Below are 25,290 nucleotides of genomic sequence, written 5' to 3'. Positions count from 1 at the left end.
GCCCCACAGCACCTGCCTGGCAAGCTCGTGATCCTGTATTCAATTAAAAAAACAACCCCAGCCCTATGGGCCCTATAGTAGAAAAGACAAGTATTTAAATTTGTAAACAGTTACAGGGCTGGGGATTTATTTAGCTCAGTGTTATAAGTGCCTGCTTGGCAAGTGCGAGGTCATGAGTTTGATCCCTGGTACCAAAATCAAAAACAAAAAATCATAAATTCAAGTGCTGCAAAAAAGTGTCAGAGACTATAGATCGATCCTGTAATAGATTTTGTGCATAGGTCAGGAAAATAAGTATTTTCTGAGGCCAGAAAGAGCCTGCATTAGGAGAAAAGTCTTCTGAGTGAGTACACGGTGTTAAATGGGATCAGGCAGCGCAAAACCACGGTCAGGCTAGCTAGTGTGAAGAAACTGCAGCAAAATTTCACACTGCAACTCCTTGCTGAAAGGCTTCAGAATTAACACTGCTTTGCCTAGGGTCCTTGCCCATCCTGTCTGAGTAGGACCTGTTTGTGTGTTGCCCGGGTTGTAGACTGCTGCTCTAAATACCCTCTGGCAGCGCTTTAAAGTTCTAGGGACAGGAGAGCAGAGTGGCCGCCGCGTGGCTCTCTGTTGGGACCTCAGGGCTGGGGCTGGACATAACCACCGTTCCCAGCCTCCAGACCATGCAACACGGCTGGCTGGAACGGAGATACAACCTGCGTGGGTGCGACTCTGCAGTCGGAGGTTGCCGGGCGCCGAAACGAGATGAGAAAAACTACACTTCCCACAACCTCTCGCGTGCCCTGTTCGCTGCGGTTGCTTGTGGCCAATCGGGAGAGGCAGCTGTGGCGGGGGCCGAGGAGGGACATTTTAAAAGGGCCGGGGATTGCAGGCGTCAGTGGCCATGGCGGATACAGCGACTACAGCATCGGCGGCGGCGGCTAGCGCAGCTAATGCTGCAACCGATGCGCCTCCTTTTCAGCTGGGAAAACCCCGCTTCCAGCAGGTGAGGATTGAGCCGGGGTCTGTGGGCACGCGAGTAGTACAGGGAGGGCAAGCAAACTCCCCTTCAAAGTCCCCTTCAGCTCTAGGGTCCCCGACCCGCGGCCACGGGAACCCGCAGCTAGTGCCGCGGGGACATCGGCCACAACCACCCTTTCCCATTGGTCAGTGAGATGGGTGAGGATGCCCACATTGGCTCTCTATTGGCGGACGGCGCCGTCACTCCCCGGGTCCTCAAGCCCTTTAGCCGTTCCGCCCGAGGCACTCTGTGATTGGCTGCTGCTGGCAGCCGCCCGGGTTCGGCAGCCTGGGTCCCAGCAGCTTTGCAGGGTCTCTCCGGCTTGTGTGGCGACTTGCTCTGGGTATAAAGTTCGACTCCCTTGATGAAAAGTTGTGCTGCCCAGGATGCTTTCTAACTTTTCCCCCGGGTAGGACTGACATCCCTCCTGAGCTGCTGGCCGAGCTCCTGGGCAGCATCCACACCCCGCGGTCACGCTCCTATTCCTCCAGCTCTTTCGGGGTCTGTAGTACGCCGCTGGGTGTGACGGCCGGGCGACTCTTTCCTCCCTGTGAGAATTCGCTGACGCAGCGAAGTGGCCGGCAGGTATCCTGCAGGAATGGAACCAGAAGTGTAGGGAGAGCGGGGGTGTGGGTGCAGAGGAAGCGCTGTGTCATCCCCTGGGGTCGCCACCCAGGCTGTGTTCTCCGCGGAGGGTCTCTGGCACCTGGGCCAGGTGCCACCGACATCGGGGCTCTTCCAGGCACAGGAACTGCGGTCCTTTTCCTGCCTTCCCCCACTCAGCGTGTCACTAATTTGGACCTGGTCCCCGGAGCCAGGGATCAAATCCGCAGCTGGGATGTGGAGGCCCGTCCTGGGAGCCACAGCCAGACAAGGACAGTTCCCACGCTGCAGATACTTGGGGAAGAAACGCGCTTTGTTAGAAAAAGAGCAAGGAGACTTGGCTAAAGTGAACTGAGGCTTGCGGGGAGGGGGTGGAGGTAGGTGACAGCGGGGACGCCAGAAAGAACTTTTCCGGGGAAGATAGGAAATAGTTCAAAGGTTGGTGTGATGGGTTTTTTGGGCTATGGTGGTGGGAGGAGGGCTGAATGTAACTAGAGGTTCTCTGATAATTAAGGAGTTTCTACTAAGTCTTCTGAGAAAAAGTCCCTAGGGTCTTTAAAGAAGACTTCTTTTTAAAAACAGTTAATCTCCTTCATGCAAGTATTTGAGAGGAGTCTGGCATCTTCCTGGTGGGGTAAGATGCCACCTATGGTGAAACTGCCAGGAGAGTTCCTGCCTGATCTTGGGTGCCCCTTCATTTCCTGCCCCTGTCCTGCTGTTGCTCATGCTTCCCTCAGGTGGTATCGTCTGGAAACATTTGCTCCCTTCTGTGGTGCCTTTAGTCCATGGTCCCCTTGCTGACTGAATCCCTCTTGCCTCTTGGCCATCCGTAGTGAAATCCCCATGGCCCAGTTTTTCCCTGTAGTTTTCTGTGTGGTCCTTAACTTTATGGTTCCTTGGTTTCCTCAAACCCTTTTTGAGAGAAGGGCTGATCTTGCCCTTCCCTGTCTCTTACCTTGAGGTGAGGTTATATTTGCAATAACCTTTGGAGTAAAGACTTCTGGCTTTTGCTTTTTCGTTTTTTCCCTGGTGCTGCTTGTCTGCGTGCAGCACGTGGGACAGGCAATCACCTAACAGACATTTATTGAGCGTCTTAGTAGCGTTAAGGCCAGGACCTTTGCTCTGATCACTGCTGGAGCCATAGATGCACTTTTGAGGCCGGTGAATTCCTGCAGCCATTGCTGAGACCCCTATTTGTCCTTAAAGTAGGTTTGTCTTACTGGAATTCCCCTAACTAACATAGTGGCCTGTGTGGGCATAGTGTGTGGGCTCGTGTGATTTATCCATGTTCAGGAACTTTTCCTCAAGCCTGCTCCTCTTACATTGCTCCCTGGCCCTCCAAGCAGCTCAGCTAGCCACCTATATTCTAGTCATAAACCTAGGATTTATGTATACTTTCTCTCTCCACCCTCTAAATACAACCAGAGATATCTCACCTCTCAAACAGTCCTAACATCCACCCATCTCCAGGGCTGGCCTCCTTAACCAGTCCTAGGCCCCTCCCCAACCAGGCCTTGGGCCACTGTAAAAGACTGGACAGGTCTTTCCACTTCTACACTGGCTGTCTTCTAATTGCTGCCTCTTCTCTATAGCAGTATCCCAACAATGCAGGTCTGATCAGGTGACCCCCATCTTTGCCACCCCCTCACAGACAATTAAAACACCCAGCACTGGCTTCTCCTGCTTCTGAGATAAAGACTTCCCTTCGGTTTTGCATCTTTTTTTAGTACTGGGGATCGAACTCACAACCTCACATTTGCCAGGCAAGCGCTTATTCTGCTGAGCTAATTCCCCAGCAAGACCTCCCTTCTGAAGGGACCTACTCTGTTAACTCCTTGCTTGAGTGATACCACCCACCCCAAAACTACCCCCAACACTTTTCGGACTTTGGACATGCTGTGTCAAGAGCCCTTTCCCCAAATCCTTTGGTCATCTGCTGGAGCACCACCTTTCCTTTACCCTCAACATTTAGTCTGATCATCCCAAATGTGTCATGGAGCATCCCTACCTCCAAGTCAAGTTTCTGATTGTGCTCCCCTTCTGCGAAGCACTTTGGTATACACATTGATTTGGGGTAATTATTTATGCTTCCCCCCTTCAACCACAGGCTGAGTCATGCTGGACCTGTTTTGACTCTGTGTTGACTCATCCCAGAGGCTGGTACTTCATAGATGCTTGATACTGATTTATGAATAAATGAAACTACTGCACTTCAGTGGGTCTTGTGGAAAAATTGACATACAAGTTGCAGTGGGCCAAGTTTTATCCAGATTGTTCCTTAGGAATTTGTAAAATTGTAACTGAGTGGGAACATGTTTGATTGTGCAAGATTCTTCAGCCCTGAGCCTCCAGAGTGGGGTTGCTAGGGAGGTGAACCTAAAGAGAACAGTCTGCCCTCTATGTTCCCCTAGCCATCTTCATCTGGGTCCTGCTCTCAGTGTTTGGGATACAGTAGGCATCCCGTGAATGCTTCTAGTGCCCTGCTGCGGGCTGACAGAAGCCTGCTTTAGTGGTTCATAACCTGAGGTCCATTCTCAGAGCCCACACTGGGGATTGCCTCTTTGATTCTGTAAAACTCTCCCCGTTGAAGGACTTACGTGTTTTAAGCAGTGGTTATTAGCTGATATCTGACTTGTTAAGATCTTTCCTTACTCCCTGGAGTCACCTCAGAACCCTTCTTCCTTTATCTTCTCAAGAGCTTCCTGGTACAGGACAACAGAAATAAAAGCACTGAGCTGGATCAGAGGATTGGAAAGGGTGATGGGCTTTGGTCTGTGACCATTTTTCCCTCCATAGGATGATAATGAGCTAGGCACAGTAGTGCCTACCTATAATCTCATCTACTTGAGAGGCTGAGGCAGGAGGATTGAAAGTTTGAGGCCAGCCTAGGAAATTTAGCAAGGTCTTGTCTCAAAAAAAAAAAGTTATGATGACGTTAATGTATAGGTAAGGAAGGTAGCACATGGATTAACTTCCTGGGTGGTTTAGCTCCAGAGTCAGTATTTGTTTATTATCAACTTTTAATTCTGGAGGTTTTTAGACAGATAAAAGTAAAGACAATCATCATCAAACCCCTGTGTACCCATCTCTTGGCTCTGACAGTCACTTAAGGCCAACCTTGTTTCATACATGTATTATTCAAAATTCAATAAATTATTTTGAATCAAAATCCAGATAAGCAAAATGAATTATTTTAAAGCAAAAGCAAAATCCTATTATTTCACTGACCTACTGGTAATATCTCTAACAAATAAGTTCTCTTTTGGTTAGTATTTATTTATTTGTGCTGGGAATCAAACTCAGGACCTTGCGCTTACCAGGTAGGTGTTTATGCCGCTGAGCTATGTCCCCAGCTTGGTTAGTTTTTAAAGTAAACTTTTGCTTGGAGTACTTTTAGATTTATGGAAGTTAAAATATAACAAAGAATTCCTCCATAAATTTCATGCAGGGTCTCCCAGTGCCGTCTCTCGTTACTATGGTACATTTGTCAAAACTAAGCCACATTGGTACATTTCTATTGTCTACACTCCACACTTCCTTTCTCTTCCAGGCCCCAACCAATCCTCACATTATATTTAGTCATTATGCCTTCTTAGTCTTTTCTAAGAAGAAAGTAACTCCTCAGACTTGTTTTTAATGACGAATATGGTTTGGGGAAGTACTAGTAGGATATTTTGTAGAATGTCTCTTAATTTGGATTTGCTGAATATCTTTCTCATAGGCAGATTGGATTTGTGGTTCTTGGAAGAATATCACAGAGGTTAGCTGTCCTCGACATCACATTTTTTTTTTTGGTCTTTTTCCTTTTTATCGGTACCGGGAATCGAACTCAGGACTGCCTGCTTGCAAGGCAGGAACTTATGCCGCTGAGCTAAATCCCCAGCCCCCGACATCACATCTTATCAGAGGTTTTTAAAGATTAGTTTTAACATAACTATAATACCCTTTATTCACCTAAAATGATTTTTTTTGTGTGTGTTTTGAGACAGGGTCTCGCTCTGTAGAACGGGCTGGCCTTGAGCTCCCTGTGCAGCCCAGGCTGGCCTCAGGCTCGTGGCAATCCTGCCTCAGGCTCCTGAGTGCTGGGATTACTCTGTGCTAGTAAGGGACCTTGGGTACTTTGCTCTACCAAGAGTCCCGAGGTACTCTTGCACTGCCACGTTTGCCTAAGTATTTTTTTGTTTTGTTTTTTGTCTTTTTCCTTTTTATCGGTACCAGGGATCGAACTCACGACTGCCTGCTTGCAAGGCAGGTGCTTATGCCGCTGAGCTAAACCCCCAGCCCCTTGGCTAATTATTTCTTGATATCATCCAGTGACCTGTCAGTAATGATTTCCCTGATTGTCACCTTATTTTATTTTATTTATTTTTTGAGACAAGGTCTTGGTATGTAATCCAGGCTGGCCCTGAGCTCTCTGTATAATGCAGACTGGCCGTGAACTGGTTTTATTTATTTATCTACTTACTTTCTGTTTTGGACATTGAACCCAGGCCTCTCACACTGAGCTCCATTCTTAGTGCTTTTTAAATTTTTATTTTGACAGAGTCATGCTGAATTGCCCAAGCTGGGCTCAGATTTACTGTCCTCCTGCTTTAGCCTCTTAGAATACTGGGATCACCAGTGTGGACCATCATGCCTCATTTAGCCTTGAACTCTTTCCTGCATACTGGGATCACAGGTGTGTGCCACCACACCCGGCACTGTCACCTAATTTTTTTATTACTGGTGTATTTGAGTGGGGCTCCCATGAGTCTCACACTTTACACGTGGCTCCTAAATCTCTTTTATCTCTTTTTTCATCAGCTCTCCTCTTTTTTTCCTTATACTTGTTGATGGCACTGGATCGTTTGTCCTGTAGAACGCCCCCCCCACCCCGCCATAGTGAATGTGGTTGATGGCATTTTTATGGTATTGTTTACTGTGTTCTGCTCCCTACTTTCCCACAATCCATACTTTCTAACACTGCCCCATGTGGCCTGGTGAAGGAGAAAAGGTGGCACCTCAGACCCAGGACCTCTGGGACCTGGCTTACCTTCTTTCCTTTTCTACTGCTGTTGTTGGGCTGTGAGAAATGGGTTCACTTGTCCAGACCCAGGCCAGACTGTAGAGGCAGGAAAAGCAGTGAAACTGAGACTTTTAGTTCTTGTTTTTGCAAGAGTGGGGCGCTAGCCCACCAGACAGACTGACACACCCTCAGGTGGTGACAAAGAGCAGTATAAATCCTAATGTCCAGTCTCCTGTTCCTGAGTTGCAGTATGTTGATCTCTGCCTAACCCCCTTTACCCTGCTCCCTCTGTAAACCATTTGTGGGTTTCTAAAAAGCAAAAGATTAAACTACAGGAGGTAACTTCTTAATTTGTAGTGGTTTTTTAAGAGTTTGCAAAGTGAATTCCATACTTAATTGACTATTTACCCTCCCCACTTTGTTTAAATCTCAAATGCCTTTCATGAGCTATTTTATAAAAAAAAAAAAAAACCTCAAATGCCTGACCTCAGTCAAGTCCTTAGGCTAAAAGACCTTTTCCTGAAACAGACCATTTAAATTTTTTGTTTCTTACAGGACCAACTTTTCTTTCCCCAGCCTAGTCCCTCATTTGGCAAGTTGAGGGTCCAAGGACAGGAAGGAAACATTGAAATACATCTTGTGTAGTTCTCATGTTTGTAACTTCCTTGCTTTTTAGAAACCTTGCTTCCTTTTCAGGATGATTGGGGTACTGTGTGTGTGTGTGTGTGTGTGTGTGTGTGTGTGTGTGTGTGTGTGCTAGGGTCCCATGTGGACTGAGGCTGATTCAGCAGAACAGATGGTTGCATAGGGCTCTTTCTGGAGCCTGCAAGCTTCTTCCTATCAAAGTCCAGAGGTTTGCATGAGTCAGGAGGCTGTGGGGCAGTTTCTCATATAGTTAGTCTGAAATAAAGTTCTGAAATCACAGGGCCTTGTAGGCAGCGGGTTTTGGGTTGTTTTCTCTTCTCTTTTACTGCTGAGGATGAAACCCAGGATTTTGCATGTGAAAGTGCTTTACCACTGAGCTACAGCCTCAGCCTTAGTTACCTCTTGCAATCATTTTCTTTTTCAGGCTGGAGAGTGGCTGTTCTGAGTGTTTTTCTGTTTATGCTATGCGTGGGGTACAACACCTCCCAGGATCACTTGGGAAGCTTTGAAACAGATACTGAGTCCTGGAGCCCACCCCAGGATGTCTGAGTGGTGGCCTGGCTGTGAAGTAGCAGGTGATGGTCTGGCTGAGGAGACCTGGACTGCTCCAGCCTCTCTGCCTCGGGCTGTAGCTCAGTTTTATCCCTTAAATAGTCTCTAAGCACTGTAATTCAGAGTCTAGGGCAGGGGGCTTGTCAGGCTGCTGCTTTCATCTTGCCTAGAAAACCTGCCCCTTCCCCACCAGCTTGCACCCAGGGAGAGGACATCAGGGACAGGGGAGGCGGCCGGCTGCTGCAGGGCCAGGGCCCCTGCAGAGGACTAGTTGACTGAGCTGACCCACCTTTGTTGCAAGGAAAAGAGCTATCAGTTGGTTGACTCATTCTTCTGGTAAAGAAAAATGGAAGGAAAAATATCCACTGTGTGAATGGATAAAGAAGGGGTAGGGAGGACTGTACATTTTAAAGTATTGAGAAAATAAAATTGAAAGACAGAGAAAGTGAAAACCTTGCCTGCCACTCATTCTCAGGGAGGACAGACGCAGATAAAGCCATTGATTGTGGAAACAATTTTCCACAAACAGTAACAGTCTTCTGTTTTTGTTTGTTTGAGAAAGGATCTCATTTGGGAGCCCAGGTTGGTAGCCGTGAACTGGGGTGCATCACCATGCCCAGCAAAGGACTGGCTTTTCTGAGTACCCACTTGTGGGGAGATTTTACTTTCTAAAATCATGGATTGGGAGGAACTTTGCTTTTTAAATCACGTCTGCAGGAATGAAACTTGAAATTCTTGATTGGCAGCTCTCTAACCCACTTTGCCTCATGGTCAACCCAGGTGCTTAGCCTCAAATAAAGTTTCTGGAACCAACATACCATACTACTAACCTTGTTTTTTTTCTTCTCCAACGGGATTTCACTATGTAGTTCATGGCAATCCTGCCTCAGCCTCCCGAGGGCAGTGGCACAGTCATGCGCCAACATGCATGGCTCTCATACAAACCTTAATTTTATAGTTTTCACAAGGCCTTGTGTTCTACAAGTCTAGATCTAAGTTGACCCTTCTCACATACCTAACTTTGCTGTGTTGAGTTGATTGTTACATGGTCGCCATTCCAGACACTCTGTACAAACTCTATCTTTTCCTTTGTTTGTGGAGGGACCTCACCCCCTGCCCTATTGTTCTCCTGCTGTTTGATTTTCCTTGTTGCAATAAATCAGATTATGTCTGACTACAGGTTAGTCCCAGAGGGCTGAGAGTGGTTGCACTAAGCTCCTGTGGTCAGCATTCCAATTGTAAACTTTCTCCATGAATCTCAGACCGGTATTTCCAAGGGTTTATTGAACAGTTTCATGTATGTTGAATGTACATGTCCAGTGGTGTCTTCCTCTGCTCCTTGCTTTCCTTCTCCTAGATTAGTGTCTAGCTAGAACTAGGCCTCAGCCATGACTCACGTTCTTCCTCGTTCCCCCAAACTCTCACACAGTGCTAGACACATAGTAGATCTTGTTGGCTAGTAGAACAGCGAATGAATAAAGATACCCCAAGTGTCTAATACAGTTTCCTCATGTCTTCAGACTTGCTAATCACCATTTCCACTGGGTAGTCAGCCACTTCCTCATCCCAGCTCCTCTGCCACTGACTCACTCTTAAAGAAATCAGGGTGATGCCTCATTTGAGCCCTGATCACATCATCTTGAAAGTACTTGTTTACTTATTTGTAGTTATTTGTCTCTTGACGGCTATGAGCTCCTGGAGGGCTTTTTTGTTGTAATGGTCAGAGCCTTGCTCAGTAGGACTTGTAGACGTTTGTGGAGCTAAATGTTTGGCGTGGGATTTCTCCAGTAGCCGAGGTAGAAAGTAACTCAGGAGGGCTGTCAGGGCTGGGACAGGATCAAGTCCAAAGGGCAAGTCACAGGCTAGAAGCATCTGCCAGAGACCTTTTAGGTCCCCTTGAGGGTTCCCATTCCCACTCCTGCTCATCCTCATCCTTCCTGAACCACAAACCAACAAACCAAAAACCAAAAAAAGGGCAATAATTTGTCATTACCTTTGATAATCCTATGGTCCCCTCAGAGCCTTGCCCAAACCCCGCCCACTTCAGGAACCCTGGGAGTCTTTGCTGGTGGTTGTCCACTCATTCATTCCACAGTGGGTGTGTCTGTGAGCCCTTCCTAGGTGTATGAAGAGACCAGAGCCACTGGGTGTGGTGGGCACGCCTGTAATCCCAGTACTCAGGAGGCCAAGGCAGACCGTTCACCTCCAGTTCAAAGCCAGCCTGGGCTCCATAATGAGTTCAAGCCCAGCCTGAACTACATACTAAGACCCTGTCTCAGAAAAAACCAAAAAACCAGAAAACCAAATAGACCCAGAGCTGGGGTGTAGCTCATTCATGCAGCACTTGCTTTGCAAGTTCGAGGCCCTGAGTTTGATTCCTGGTACCAAAAAAAAAAGAAAGGTAAGAAAAACCAAAAACCAAAGAGACCCAAGCCAAGGAAGATCAGGAAGGAATGTGTAACAACCCAGATCTTTTGAAAAGATTATTAACTCTGTTACTTAACATAACAGTTTGAAGTTTAATTTACATATTTTAAACAATAAAATTTTGCTTCTATGTATGATACCTTATATTGATTTTAAAAGCAATTTACAATATATACGAATAAAATCATCCATAATCCTGTTACCCAAAGACAATCTCTATTAACATCTAAATGTATTTTTATCTAACATTTTGAAAAATATGGTTTGTAACATTTAGTCTTACAGAAAAGTTGCCTTGTACGCAGAAGGAAACTTCCTTTTCCATTTTGCCCAGATCCACCAGCTTTTGTTTTTTCATTTTATTGCTGGGGATTGAACTCATGACTTTGAGCTTGCCAGGCAGGCAAGTTTTTAACACCACCAGTTTTTAACAAGTTGTAACATGTCCTTGTTATCCTTTTTATCTACCAATGGTCAGAAAGCCTGGAAAACATAAAGGGCTAGGGATTTAGCTCAGTGGCATAAATGCCTGCCTGCAAGCACAAGGTCATGAGTTCAATCCCTGGCACCAAAAAAAAAAAAAAAAAAAAGTCTGGAAACATAGCTAATATACATGGTATCATTGAAGACATCCTTCCTCTGTGGAGGAAATATAGTACCTATGTTTTCCAATTTGATGGCTGCCCTGTGTATTTACATTTTCTTTTTCCTCAGAGGTTTGAGAGTAGATGCGTCCATGTACCCACCACTACTTCAGTGAACGTTTCCTATGAACAAGGACATTGTCTTTGTAACCACAGTGAAGTTATTAAGCTCAGGAAATTTAACAACTATACAATACTTTTGTTGATATATGATCTATACTCCAGTGTTGTTACTTGTCTCAATAATGCCCTTGAAAGCATTTTCCTCCTCTAATCCAGGATCCAATCTTGAATCACACAGTACAGTTATCTGTCTCTTTAATTTCCTTTACCGTGGACCAGTTTCCCAGTCTCTTTCGATCCTTATGACATTGATGTATTTGGTAAGCAAGGCCAGTTATTTTATTGTGTTTGTCTGATGTTTCTTTGTGATTAGATTTGGTCCCTCTGTTTATTATGTTGGTGACACTGTGGCCTTCTCAGGGATTACATCTTGAGGTGCATAACATCCATCTGCCCCTCAGTGGCCCCATAAACACATCCCTGTCACTTTGGGGGCAAAGGTGGTACTTCATTACATTCTGACACAAAAGTGAAAAATAATTTCATCTTGTAACTTCCCTGCCCCAGCCATGGGAATCAGCAACTTCCTTAAGGAGCCCTGAGACCTAGTGGTACAGGATTTGGATGGCATTCAGTCTTTTTGCTCTTCCTGTAGTATTCATCTATTTATCTCCTTGCTTATCAAGCGGGAATCATACTCCTTATGCACATTTTATAAAATCAACCCTTTGTCCATGTCACAACCGTTGTCTGAAAGATGTGATTTTGAATGACTCTTGTCTCAATCAACATGAATGGACCACACTATGCACCTTTGTAAAGAGTATATCAGTGAACACCCCAAGCATCTCTGACCACGTCTCTGAACATTCGGATTGTTTCCTTAGGCTAAATTCTTAGAGATGACAATTCACCAAGACAAGCGTGTATCATGAATGTATATGACTTAAGCAGTGGATGGTTTAGGGCCTAAACTTTAGGCCATTTGAGCAGTGAGAGGTTGGAAAAGCAATTGTTTTAGTTGGGAATGGTCCTGAGGCTTGATGTGTAGTTGGCTCCTTGGAGGAAAGTGGAAGCAGGGGACAGGCAGCCTGCCCCACGCATGGTTCCTAGGGTGAGCACAGAAAGAAGGTGGAAGGGGTGTTGTGTGTGTGTCAGAGTTTTGAGGTGACCCTGGGTCTGTTGCAGGGTCTGCAGTGGGAGAGGCATGGCCAGAATTTGACTGCATGGTCTGCTGTCCTAGGAGACAAGGGGAGGTGTATGGAGGCTTCTGTTTTCTCCACTGTGCCCAGGATGGTACTTGGAGAGCTGTTGGGCTCTGGGAGGAATTTGGGGCAGAGCCCAGAGTGTAGTGAGGCATGAACCCTCCAGCGTTTGCAGCCTTCACCTTCATCCCCAAGTCTGGCACTCTTTCGTCTCCCTCGAGCTTGGCTTTGCCCAGCTGGCTTTGTCCCCAGGCAGAAGGCCCTGCAGCAGCAGCGTTGCTTGGTTTCCTTTCATTGTGCTCCAGTGCCTGTGGCCTGCTTAGCACAAAGCCCTCCTTTTCCAGGGCCCCTGCTCTAGGGCAAGGGAAGTGGGGGGTGACCCTTCATACTGTGGCCCAAACCTTTCAGCAATTTGTGCTTGCTTGCCCAGTGATATGTGGGGGATTCTGAAGAGCTCAGAAGAGGTCTCAGGACAATGGAAGAGAAGGAGCAAAGTGAGACATAGGCAGGTAGTGAGTATTTTGTGGTCTCTCTGAATTGACTTGAGGTTGTGCTCTGCCCTGGGAAAGCTGCTCCCAGGTCCCTGAGCAATGAGGCCTCATTGCTATTTATTCATTATACAGGATGTCCTGGGGACTGGGGGTCCCCAGTCGTAAGGGTGCACTGGGTGTACGGTGCCCAGTGCGTGGAGCACAGCATACCACAGCTAATCTTCTCTTTCTCCACCTCTTTTTCCAGACATCCTTTTATGGGCGCTTTAGGCACTTCCTGGATATCATCGACCCTCGCACGCTCTTTGTCACTGAGGTAGGTCATGATTGTCACTCTCAGTGGAGGTCCCCTGGCCTCTGTACTTCGTCACTTTCAAATGTGGGGGTCATCTGAATGGTAGGGCTTGGGGAGTATAAAGGTGACTTGGGGACTGAGTGATGAGAGGAAGGTAACATTGTCTGACTATCTGTCATCCATCCAACCATCCATCCATCTCTATACCTAGCAAGAGTTCATACCCTGGGTTGTGTGAGCTTTCTCACATTTTCATTTGAATCTCACAACGTCCCTTCAAGACAGATAGTGTTGCTATTATTGCATTATTATTATTATTTAAGACCTTAGTGAAAATACTACCAAGTACATAAATTATGTGTTCATTACAGAAGTTCAAACAGGATTGGGGGTGTAGCTTAGCAGTAGAGCGCTTTTCTAGCATGAAGAAGGCCTTGGGTTGATACCCAAGGCTGAAAAAAAAGTCCAAACAGTACAGACACATTTAAGTAGAACAAAAAGGTATCCTTTAGTCATCCTCCACCCAGTTCTTTCCTCTCCCAGGTAATAATAATTGTTACTTAATTTACCTTTTTTAGGTACACAGTTCTAGGACTTGACAAATGTATTCAATCCTGTATCCATCACCATGATGAAGATGTAAAACATTTCCATCACCCTAACATGTTTCCTTATGCTTCTTTATGATCAGTTTCTTCCTTTCCTCCTCCTCCCCTGGCAGCAAGCCACTCATCTGTTTTCTGTTTCTATTGTTTTGCTGAATGCCATATTAATGGAATTCTTTATGTTTGTCTGGCTTCTTTCCCTTAACATATGCTTTTGAGATGTATTTATATTAGTGCATGTGTCAGTAGTTCATTCCTTTTTATTGCTGAGTAGCGATCTAATGAAAGGGAATCTGTCCAGTCAGTTGTTGGTGATTACGTAGTTCTTCCTTATTTTTGACGTTATGAATAAAACTGCTATCAACATTCTCTGTGTGGATGTTTGCTTTCATTTTTCTTGAGTGAATAACTAGAACTGGGATTTCCAGCTCATGTAGTAAGTACCATAAAAATATATTTAAATTTATTAGAAAGTGCCAAAACTGCCATTTAGAGAGGCTGTACATTTTACGTTCTCATCAGCAATGTATGAGAATTCCAGTTGCTCTACTTTCTCGCCAGTACTGAATATTGTCAAATTTTTGAAGAAAAGTGTTTTGGCCATCCGAAGAAGTGTGTCTTTAGCTGGGGATTTAGCTCAGTGGTGTAAGTGCCTGTCTGGCGAGTGCGAGGTCATGAGTTCGATCCCCGGTACCAAAAAAAAAAAAAAAGAAGAAAAAGTGTGTCTTTAAAGGGTTTTTAAATATGTATTTACAAGTGTGTATAGGACTGCATACATATAAAATAGCAAATATTTACTAAGCACACTGTGAGCAAGGCAAATTGTAAGCATTTTTCAAACTGACACATAAAAATTATACATGCTTATGAGGTACCATGTGATATTCTGATGCATTGTACAATGTTCAAATCAGAGTAAGCTCATCTAATTAGTTATCATTTATCCTTTCTTTGTGATAAATTTTATACATATTAATTCATTAGCTTAAGCCAAGCTAAGAGGTGATGCTATTATATGTTTCATTTTACAGATGAAGGAAGAGGTTAATTCTCAGGTACATGGCGTTGGTCAGTGGTGGATCCAGTGTGTGGGTCCAGGTTCACTTGTCTCCAGACCCTTACTGTTAGCCATTTAGCATTTCTGTTCAGGTAACCTGAGGTTAAGGACTTACCCAGGATCACTCAGCTGGCCAAAGGCCTGAGCTCTACCCTGGGCTCCCCAGATGGAAGTCATTGAGCCTCTGGGGCAGCTTCTGAACCAGACAGCACTTCACCATGATTTCCTGGCTGAGCATTGGCTTTCTGCAGCCCTGGCATTGGCCAACTCTGGAAGAAAAAAGCCATGAGGTGGGGAGTGGGGGGAGGAAGCACAAGAATTACTGGCAGTGTGGGCCTAGAACTTCTTCCATTATGCCCAGTGACACTGAGTGTTGGAATTACCTTGATACGTGATTTCCTACTGTATTTCAGCAAGGACAAAGGGCTCATGTGTTTTACTCCTTGGCCATATTTGTTCCTCTGAACCGTGCCATCTTTTAAAATGCATGCTTCTAGACTTAATCTGTATTCTACTAAATGCAGTTACATAAGAATTTGGAAGAGCACCAAACTCAAGAAACTACCTACTGAGACTAGGTAATGTGTCATCCTACAAAGTTCCAGAACTTTATAAAACTAGGTACAATTAAAGTTTTAAATTTCAATATAAGTGCTACCTGCCCCTGCCAAAAAAGCTACCTGCATTTATATTTCTGAAGATAGAGTTGCTCCTAGTGAACTTTGAAGCCCATTAAAAATAGTAGAGGAGGACTGAGAGGTGGGGAGTTACATTAACCAGCTTTTATTTACCATAAAGAAATACCTGAGAGAGCCGGGGATATAGCTTAGTGGCCAGCGTCTGCCTGGCCAGCGTGAGGTCCTGAGTTTGATTCCTAGTAACAACAACAACAACAAAAAAGAAAGAAAGAAAGAAAGAAAGAAAGAGTCTCAGACCTCAAATACCTGAGAGCTGGGTTTGGTGGCACACCTGTAGTCCCAGCACTCGGGAGGCTGAGGCAGGAGGATCACTGACACTTGGAGACCAGCCTGGAATACAAAGTGAGTTGAAGTCCAGCATAAACTACATAGTGAAACCCTATCTCAAAAAAAGACAAACACAAAACAAACAAAAACCCCTGAGAGGATCCACTTATAGGAAGGAAAGTTTTATTTCGGCTCATGGTTTCAGAGTTTTCAGGCTATGGCTGCTTAGCCCTGTTGCTTTTTACCCTGTGGTGAGACCACATGCCATGGTGGGGCACATAGGGAAAAGCTGCTCACTTCCTGGTGGATGGGAAGGGAAAAAGAGAGAGAAGCAGGGAAAGGGCCACGGTTCCAATAGCTCCTCCAAGGGCCTTCCTCCAGGAACCGAACTCCCTTCAGTTAGGTCCACCTGTTAAAAATTCCACTGGGTGTCTCAGGCTGGAAACCAGGATCTGGACTGCAGCAGCGGGCGTGTCAGCGCTCCGCTTACCCAGAGCAGGCAGGGACTTTGGGAAATCAGTGAGCGGCTGCAGCTACCTGTTCGAGGGTTCACGCCCTCCCTTCTCCCCATCCCTCTTCCTCTCATTCGCAGACCATTTCATTTTACTCCTTCTTGAGTCAGTTTTCTTTAACTCTTGCACTTTGAGAGACCCTGACATTCTTGTTCATCACTAAAACATATTTGTCCTTTTTCTTCTATCAATACATAAAAACAACGCAGGCTTTTTTTCCTACTCTTAATTGCCAGAGCAACTTAAATATTTATAACTAGAAATAGCCAGAGCATCAGCGATTTCAGAGTACTCATTTATTTCACATGTTCCTTCCCCTAATCAGAGATTTGAAAGGCTTTCCAGAAAGAATGACTGTTCCCTTGCTTGCCGTGTCTGAGTTGGAGGTTATTTCCAGGAGTATCTGGCAGCCCTCTGGGAAGTTTCTACTCTCAGAAGTTCTAGGCCCTAAAATTTCTAGGAGGGCCCCGAATGGGCCCTCCAGCCAGCAAAGCAGTAACCTAACTTCCACCAGCACCAGCTCAGGCAGGTTATTTGGCAAGATCATGTCTATCTCTTACTGTCAAATTAGAGGCAGCAAAAAGAGTCTTTGACCTCAGTTTGCCTTCCTTGACCTATAGGTCCCAGGGTGGATCAGGCTCCTCCATAGTGCTAGCCAGTCAATAGACCCTGGCTCTTGTTTATGAAAAACCTCTTTAGCAGGGCCAGTGGCTGGTGCCCTGGAAGAGAGCCTGGGGCAGTGGCTGCCCAGCTGGAGGAATCTGGATGGCCCTTTTGTCTGTAGAGTGAGAGGACTTTGGATGGCATGGTGAGGTGGCTCTGGAAGCTAGAGTTTCCTGAGATAGAAAGATCTTGGGCGGCTTGAGCCATTTGGTGACCTGGTTCTGAGGAGCAATAGCTGAGTCCATGGATAGACTCATCTTGAGAGTTTTGCAGCTGCTTGTTTGCAATTTATAACTGACACAGCTTTAAAAAGATTCCAACCCTTGTATGTGTAATGAAGTGGAGGAAATTTTATTCACCGTAATTTCTCTTGGGAAGAAGGCTGTCTTTGTTCTAAGAATGCCTTGAATAAAGCATCAGAGGAGGAGGAGTTTGCTCTGCTTGATGCAGGAGAAAAATTGTGCCTTTTGATCTTAAAAGGAGAGGAGAGAAAGAAGGAGAGAAAACAGTGGGACGGAAGGCAAGAAACGACAGAGAGCGGAAAGATCAAGGCAAGAAATGCCACAGTGACAATGCAGCCGGATCTTCTGAGATGGCACTGTGTTTGTGAAAGCTGTGAACCTGCACTGTTGTTCCCTCCACTACCGTTCTCAGGACGTTGTTGGCAAAATTTGCCTGGTTCACGAGCCTCTGCAGGAGTATGCTTTTTGGAGAACCTTGAAGGGTTGTGAGTCTCCTGTCCTGGGTGCAGCGTGTGCAGCATCAGGCCTGAGGAACAAAACCACCAGGAGCCTGCAGAAGCCCAGGGTGGGAGAGAGCTCCTTCCCTACAACCCATGAACTCAGGTCTAGATCTCCAGGGCAAGGCTACCCCAGATGGCATCTGAGTTACTCTTAATGGTGGGCTGAAGATGGGAGGAATATGCTATTCTGAGTTTGAAATTGTGGGAAGGTTGACAGATTATCATCCTGAGTGGCCAAGAAAATGAACCGAAATAGTATTAATGCCAATACTAATACTGATGTAATATAAAACTATTTTGAGTATATAGTGGAATAGAATAAATAAGTAATTATATTAATGTTGGGAAGCAGTGTTCTCACTGTGAGAGTCGGGAGGAACAAATACAGAGTAGAGAAAAAGATGAAGCACCATGGTGGTGCATTTGAAACGGAGGCATCAATATGAACCCGTGATTTGTATCCACACATCTGTACAGTACATTTCCTAACCTCCTGGTTCTCTTCACTGAGAGAGCTGAGACTTAATGATGCTCCAGTAACAGTGAACACACTTAGCACTCAGATCTTAGTTTCTAGATACCATTGACCCCCCCCACAAAAAAAAACACTGAAACACACACACAAAAACAAAACAAACAAAAAACCCTACAGTTTCTTGGCGAGATGGTGCAATCACATCTGATGGAAAGAGAGTTGACTGCATAGAAATTAAGGAAGTGCTGATAAAATGACAGCATCCCAGTAATTTTCTTGAAAGAAAGTCCATGTCGGAGACAATTCAAACAGTAAGAACAGCAATGACTGGGCATGGTGGTGCCTGTGTGTCATCCCCACTGATCCAGAGGCTGAAACAAGATGTCAAGGCCAGCCCGGACAACTTAGAGCTGTCTCTCCTATGCATGTATGAGCATATGTACATACATGCATACATACATAAGTACATATAGAAGTAAATGGGCTGAGGATGTAGCTCAGTGGTAGGTCACTTGCCAAGTATGTGCCAGCCCCAGTACTATACACACACCAAAAGATAAATAAATAAATTTTAAAGAAGGGCAATGGATTCTAATATAGTGAATAAAAGAAAAACATCCATGACTCCACAGTCATACTTTTTAAAAAGGGAAGGGGAAGATTTCAAGAAAGGGGAAGCTTTTCAGGGAAGAATCTCTACTCATAAATGTTGAAGAAAATAACCTTGTGTAATTGTCCCTGGAAAGCTATTCCCAGCAAGATCATTAATGGATGCTATTTCTGTAGAGTAGAAGAGTAGAAAGTTGTTAGGAAACAGGATATTCATTTTCTCTCAAAGTATCATTCACAGATCACTACTTAGCAATCATGAAGTGGCAAAAGTATTCTTACAAAGAGCTTGGAGGACACTCGTTAACCAGGTAACCACATGACCTCACTAACAGTGAAAAATCTGATATTATATGCTCCCCATATAATAGATGTATGTGTGTATATATATATATATATATATATATGTATATAATTTGTACAATATGTATACTGTGTATCTATGTAGCTCTATCTCTATGCATATAACAGAATCATTTACGAATATAGGCATATATGATGCATACTTTTTTTTTTTAATATAGTGTTCGTGTATAGCCCTTCCCCTCACTAAATGTTTTAATCATTCTATAATGTACACCTATAGTTTGTGTCTGGATGTCCCCCCAAAACCTGTTGAGGTCATGAGGGGTGGGCTTTTTGGAGGCAGGTGAATCTAGAGTTTGTGATTGGTTCATTGTCTGGAGTGAGTAACCTGCGTACAATATAAGGGACAGAAAAGAGGCTTGTTCCTCCTGTTTTGCCCGTTGCTTTTGCAGTGTTCCACTGTGATGAGCTGTTGCCCGTCTGCCACATCATTCTACCCTGCCTTGGATCCAGCTGATTATGGACTGAAACCTGTATAAACTGTGAGCTAAATAAACCTGTCCTTCACAATCCAACACACAGATTCTATAATTTATTTAATCATTTTCTCTATTGGGGACCACTTAGGTGGTTTTAATTCTCTTGCTATTACAAATAACATTGCAGCATATATTCTTGTACAGAAATCTCACTGTATTTTTCTTTATTTCCTTTGGATGAATTTCTAGAAGTAGAATTTCTGAATGAAAGACTTCAAGTTAAATTGACAAATTGTGTATTTTTATGTATAAAAATTGTATATTTTTATGGAATACACAGTGACATTTTGATATGTGTCTTGGTTACTTTTCTTTTGTTGCTGAGACAAAATATCCAACACCCAAGGTTAAGGAAGGACAGGTTTATTTAGCTCACAGTTTATACAGGTTTCAGTCCCTAATCAGCTGGATCCAAGGCCGGGTGACGTAGACAGCTCATCACAGTAAAAGACTGCAAAGCAGCAAGAGCAAAAAGCCAGGAGCAAGCTTCTTTTCTGTCCCTTGTATTGTATGCAGGCTACCCGCCCCCTAGGGAAGGCATAGCTCTCACACCTCCAATCCCAGACAATGAACCAATCACAAACCCTAGATTCATCAGCCTCCAAAAAGCCCTCCCCTCATGACCTCAGCAGGCCTTGGGGGGACATCCAGACACCAACCATATATGTACGTTATAGAATGATTAAATCATGAAAATTAACATTTCCTTCATGTATTTATCTTTTTTGTATATGGTGTGAATATTTAAAATCTCTTAGCAAATTTTTTCCTTTGCTGTGGTACGGGGATCAAACCCAGGACCTGGTACATACAAGGCAAGGGCTCTACCACTGAACCACATCCCCAGCCCTCGGGTTTTATTTTTTATTAGTGTATACTTGCATTACATGATGACCACATTCTTCATGTGGAGTTGGTACATGTGCAGAACATATCTCAATTGTCCTTTCATGCTCTTCCCCTACCTCCACTCCCCATCCCACCCCAGTCTCTCCATCCTCTGCATCAGAAAAGAATATCTCCCTACTTCCTATGATCTTTTATGTTGTTCTTTAATTACACATTGGGCTTATCATATACGATAAACCATGGAATATTTAAGCTTGTGTGTCTGATTTATTTCACTTAACATTATGGTCTCAAGGTACAGTGGATGAAAAGACTTTTTGAAAGCTTTTGATATATATATTGCCAAATTGCCCTGCAAATTTTACCTAACTGTACCAAGATTTCCTCAGTTTATATTCTCAATCTAAATAAGGCTATTCATTTTAAGATTTTTTTTTTTTAGGACAGGGTCTTAAAAAAGTAGTTCAGGCTGACCCAACCTGACACTGAACTTGTGACAGTCCTCCTGCCTCAGCCACCCCAATGCTAAAAGCATTTTGGATTGTCTTAGTTAGCTTATCTAAAAATCTTTAATGGAATTTTTAATTTAAAAAGAATGCAAGGCCCTATCTCAGCAAGACCAGCTCGGTGAAAACAGTCAGCTCTGGGACAGCCAAAGCATAAAACGATGTCACCTGCTAGCCTCCTGCCATCGTATGCACCCCAAAGCCTATTGATTCTCCACAAGCTCTCTTTACTTCTTTTTAGTTCTATAAGTGTTGGAACCCCAAACTCTGCACTTCGCCTGAAATGCTCCATGTCTCCATTGTACTGCTTTTCAACATTTTAGGGGAAGAACTCTCCATTTTTTCTGGGTCAGGCTAGCTCAGTGTGAGTGAGGGTTAAAAGGCCTTTCCTTCTGGTCTTCTGGCACCTGAGTGCCCACCCTGGTAGTGCTCTGAACTGGGGAGGCTGCCCGCACAGCTGTGGTTTATTTGGAAAGCAGTTGCTGATGAATACAGGCAGTGCTTCCAGGATGGTGTCTCTTGGAACTGCTCAGAACTGGGGTTGAGGGTTCTCAGGTTTCCAGTGTCACCTACCCATTCTGGGGCCCTGGCAAGAAAGTGCATTTCCATCTTGCGTCCAGTTTTCTCAGAAGGGGATGGTCAAGATGGCTCCATATTATGCATATGCAGAGGAGACTTCTTATTCATGTCCTGTGTGCACTGGGCATGCTCTCTTGGTGTCCCAGGCTCCCTAAGACCAGCTTCGCCATTGAAGGACTTTGGCCTGCTGCACTGGAACCTGATATCCTAACCCTGACCTTGCTGTTCACGTTTCTCTGGGCAGCGCCAATCATTCATTTATGTTACATCCATTATACATGGCCCTACGTTGGTAATGGGCCAAGGGACAGAAACAGATTCTGTGTTTCTAGAAAAATGCCTAAAACCTGGTGTTCCTGCACTTTGTTTTCTCTGCCTGATAGAACAGGCCTGTGAGTTGGGTTCCAGGGACACCAAGGAGATACAAACCATATCCTCTAGGTGAATAGGGAAGGGAACATTTATGGAGGACTCCTGGAGAAGGTTGCAGGGAGCCTTGTAGGGTGGGTGGGGCTGGTAATAGATTGCTGGAGAAGGAAGGATTTTCTGGTGAGGGAAATTGTATGGGCAGGGTCAGCAGATAGGAGCTCACAAGTGCCACCTTCAGGGTGACTGTGCCCCTTTAGTGGGTGACTGAAGTATTTCATCTCTTGGCCGGGTGCTATCACTACCATGTTAAGTATACCAGATATGAACATAACAAATTAAATATTTAGATCATTTTGACATATCCTTAGTTATAAGGGGATTAATCTCAACCTGGATTTAATTTGGGGCTGGGCTGTGGTGTCCAGGAAAGATTAGTTTATGTTGTGATGATTCTTTCCCCCGTTTTCCTTCTTGGGCCCTTTTCTTCCTGTGTCCCTATGTCCCTGGGATTCCCCTCCTCCACTGTAACTCCAAACCTGCTCTCTTCCTATATCTCATACCGTGGTACTTTGGGATAGGCCTAGAAGAGCTGGGATTCTCTTCTGTTCAAATTCTCTGCTCCCAGACCTCCCAGATACATGCATTTGCTGAGGACTTCTGGACATCATGCCTCTGTTAAATAGGAGGAATGTCTCTCATGGTGACACTTGGTAGCAGGCAGGCTGGCAAAGGAGGTGTCTGGGAAGCAGCAGTGTGGGGGCCATTATATTCTGGGTCCAGGGCTCCAGTTAGGGCCTGCAGCCTGCTCCTGCTCTTTGGGCTAGCTGTGCCCCTCATACATTCTGCATTCAGGGGCTGCCTGCTGGATGAAAAAACTTCCAACAAAGCTCACCCTGCACCCACCTTCCAGCGCTCCCCTCCTGAAGCCCTTCTGTCAAGGAGCATGCAAAGCGGGAAGATCCTCCTCCCAGCCCCCAGCTTCCATGAACTGGGTCCCCTTTTCAGGCCCCATGATAGCCGGTCTCAGGGACCTCTCCAGACAGGTGGCTGGGACCCTCCCTATCCCACAGCTCCCAACCTTGACAGAGGCTTAGCAAAGCCAAAGCCTCATTCCAGCTTCCTGCTTCAGTCCTGGATCCTCATGCGAGTCTCCAGGAAGTTTGGGCTTAGTTTTCCCTCACCCACACCCTGTGCCAAGATCAGAGTTTGTTGGAGCTTATTCTTTTGGCAGGAGGGCTCTCTTTGATGACCGCGGCGAATGAGATGGAGCCTGGCCAGGTTGTTATAGGAACTCAGGAGAATCCCTGGAGTGGGAGAAATAATGAGAACACGGGGTCATTCACATTCAGAGTTGGAAAGTAGAGCGTGCATTGTCCAGGTCCACAGAGGCTGAGGCAGCAGGAGGAAGCAGGCTTGGGCAGGAGGAGCCGGCCGCATCTCTAGGAGGCTCTGGGGGTGCTGGGCAGGAGCGTGCAGAATAAAGGTTTCACTGAACTCTGGGTTCAAACACTAAATGCCCACTTACTATTTGTAAGTGGCTATAAGCAAGTTAAAACAATCAGCACATCCAATTTTGTTGAACAACAAATGTATTAAATCTAGCAGGAAAATCAACCTCAATTTTGCAGTAGTTATCTTAGCACAGGTGATTTAAAATGACTTTATGTTTTCCTATTTTTTTCTAACTTTTTAAAAAAAGTAGCACAAATTGCTTATATAATTGGAGGGGGGTGGGGGAGAAATCCAACCACAAACTCTATCTACTTTGTAAATAGATTCCAGGAAGAGACTCTTTGGAATTAGGAAACTAACATCTGTACCTTGGAAAGGAAACAGACAGTCCTTTTCAGCTTTCAGACCAGTCCAAGTAAGACCTGTTTCAGCCCCTTGACTGCCTGCGGTTCTGCTGCGGGCCAGGTCTTGTTGGATCAGTGCTGGCCACCGGTGCTGCCCACACAGACCTGATGGGCAAAGGCAGTTGTTTGTGTGATTGGCAGTGATTCTGGCTGCCATCTCACTGCAGGTGGCTGTGTGCTCAGCACACCTTGCCTGCCTTCGGGGTGCCCTCAGGTTGTGCTGAGGTCTCTATACTCCTGTCCCCGGCCAGCCTTGACCCACTGGCAGAAGGGGAGCAGGGTGGCTTCTCCCCACCATGCTTACAATTCCTGATGTCTGGGTCTCACATCAGAACTTTAAACTGCTTGTTGTGTCTCTTGTTAATTTCTTGAGGTATTCGATACATAGGAAGTATGATTTTAAAAATATGTCTGTTTAGTTTTAAAAGATTTATTACAGTAGGGGCCGGGGATTTAGCTCAGTAGCATAAGTGTCTGCCTGGCAAGCACAAGGTCGTGAGTTCTATCCCCGGTACCAAAAAAAAAAAAATTTATTACAGTAAAAGATACATTACTATTAATCCCCTTCGAAATACTCACCCTCAGTTTGAACACACTTATCCTGTCATTTCTCAAGCAGTTTGGCAAGCCCTATTTCATGAGGATTTTTAGTCAGAGAATTATGGCTTAATTCAAACATAATTCAAAATGTTCACCTGTTGTGGTCATTTTGATTTTGAGGAGGAGCCTGAAGTTTCAAGGTGCCTGACCTGGTGAATAAGGTTCACGAGGACACACTATAATGTTTTTACAGGCCTGCTTTCTCTTGGCAGCAATTTGCACTGTATTTTTTTAAAATCATATCTCATAAAGACATTCATGAAAGAGGACTTCCAGAAATGCTTCAGAAAGTGGCAAGAACAAAGCCAGGTCTGGTGACGCAAGCCTGTAATCCCAGCACTCAGGAGGCTGAGGCAGGAGAAGGGCCACACGTTCAAGGCCAGCCTTGGAAACATAGTGAGTTGAAGGCTATCCTGAGTTAACAGGGAGACCCTATCTCAATAAATAAATAAACATTTTAAAAAGTAGCAAAAACAATGAGATTAATGTGTTTGAAGTGGAATTAATAACAGTATGTCTTTTAATGTAACAAATGTTTAAAATTTAAACATTCACTGTATTTTGATTACCTTTTGTATATCAAAATGCATGACTCCTAAGTATGTATAACTTGATGAATTTTTATAGCTGTTTATATCCACATGACTACTACACAGATCAAGATACTGAACATTTCTATTACCTTAAAAGGTCCCTTTGTATTTTTCTCAGGCAGTACCCAACCCTCCAAGTATAAGTTATGTACAGTAAATCCTGAGTTTGTAAGCATAATTCATTCTGGAAGCATGTTGTAATCCAAAGTATTTGGATATCAAAGCAAATTTCCCAAAAGAAATAATGGAAACTCAGATGATTTGTTCCATAACCCAAAAAATATCTGTATAAAAATGATTACAATACCATAATACAATACATAAAAATAGAGAAATACAAAATATACAGAGAAATAAATTAACCTGCCTTTACCTTTGCAAACCTTCATGGCTGCTGTGGGGGGACAAGAGAGAAAAGGTAGGATGACTTTCACTATCATTAACAGAGTCAGTGCTATTTGTTGGCTCAAAGGAATCTTTTTCTGTTTATGCTAATTTACCAAGGAACCTATCCACTTGCTTTTGCATACTT

General features: G+C 44.6%; 1 protein-coding gene across 5 annotated transcripts in view; it reads left to right on the top strand.

Annotated features, from left to right (window-relative positions):
- The first annotated feature begins 830 nt into the window (after positions 1–830).
- Sfxn5 (sideroflexin 5) overlaps positions 831–25,290 on the top strand; it is a 108,307-nt gene continuing 83,847 nt past the window's right edge. For 3 of the 5 annotated variants that reach the window (XM_063229588.1, XM_003469000.5, XM_063229587.1), the window contains exons 1-2: positions 831–988; positions 12,886–12,954. In XM_063229588.1, the coding sequence (XP_063085658.1) occupies positions 887–988; positions 12,886–12,954 (171 nt within the window). In that variant the 5' untranslated portion in view covers positions 831–886. Of the gene's footprint in view, positions 989–12,435; positions 12,660–12,885; positions 12,955–25,290 lie in introns of those variants that run through there. The other 2 variants (XM_023564781.2, XM_023564782.2) reach the window with 2 other exon arrangements.

The sequence above is a fragment of the Cavia porcellus genome, unplaced genomic scaffold (genome assembly GCF_034190915.1).
Source record: "Cavia porcellus strain 051 isolate PalLab524CR breed Dunkin Hartley unplaced genomic scaffold, mCavPor4.1 scaffold_18, whole genome shotgun sequence".
Lineage (NCBI taxonomy): Eukaryota > Metazoa > Chordata > Mammalia > Rodentia > Caviidae > Cavia > Cavia porcellus.
This window is presented reverse-complemented; position numbering and strand designations above follow the sequence as displayed.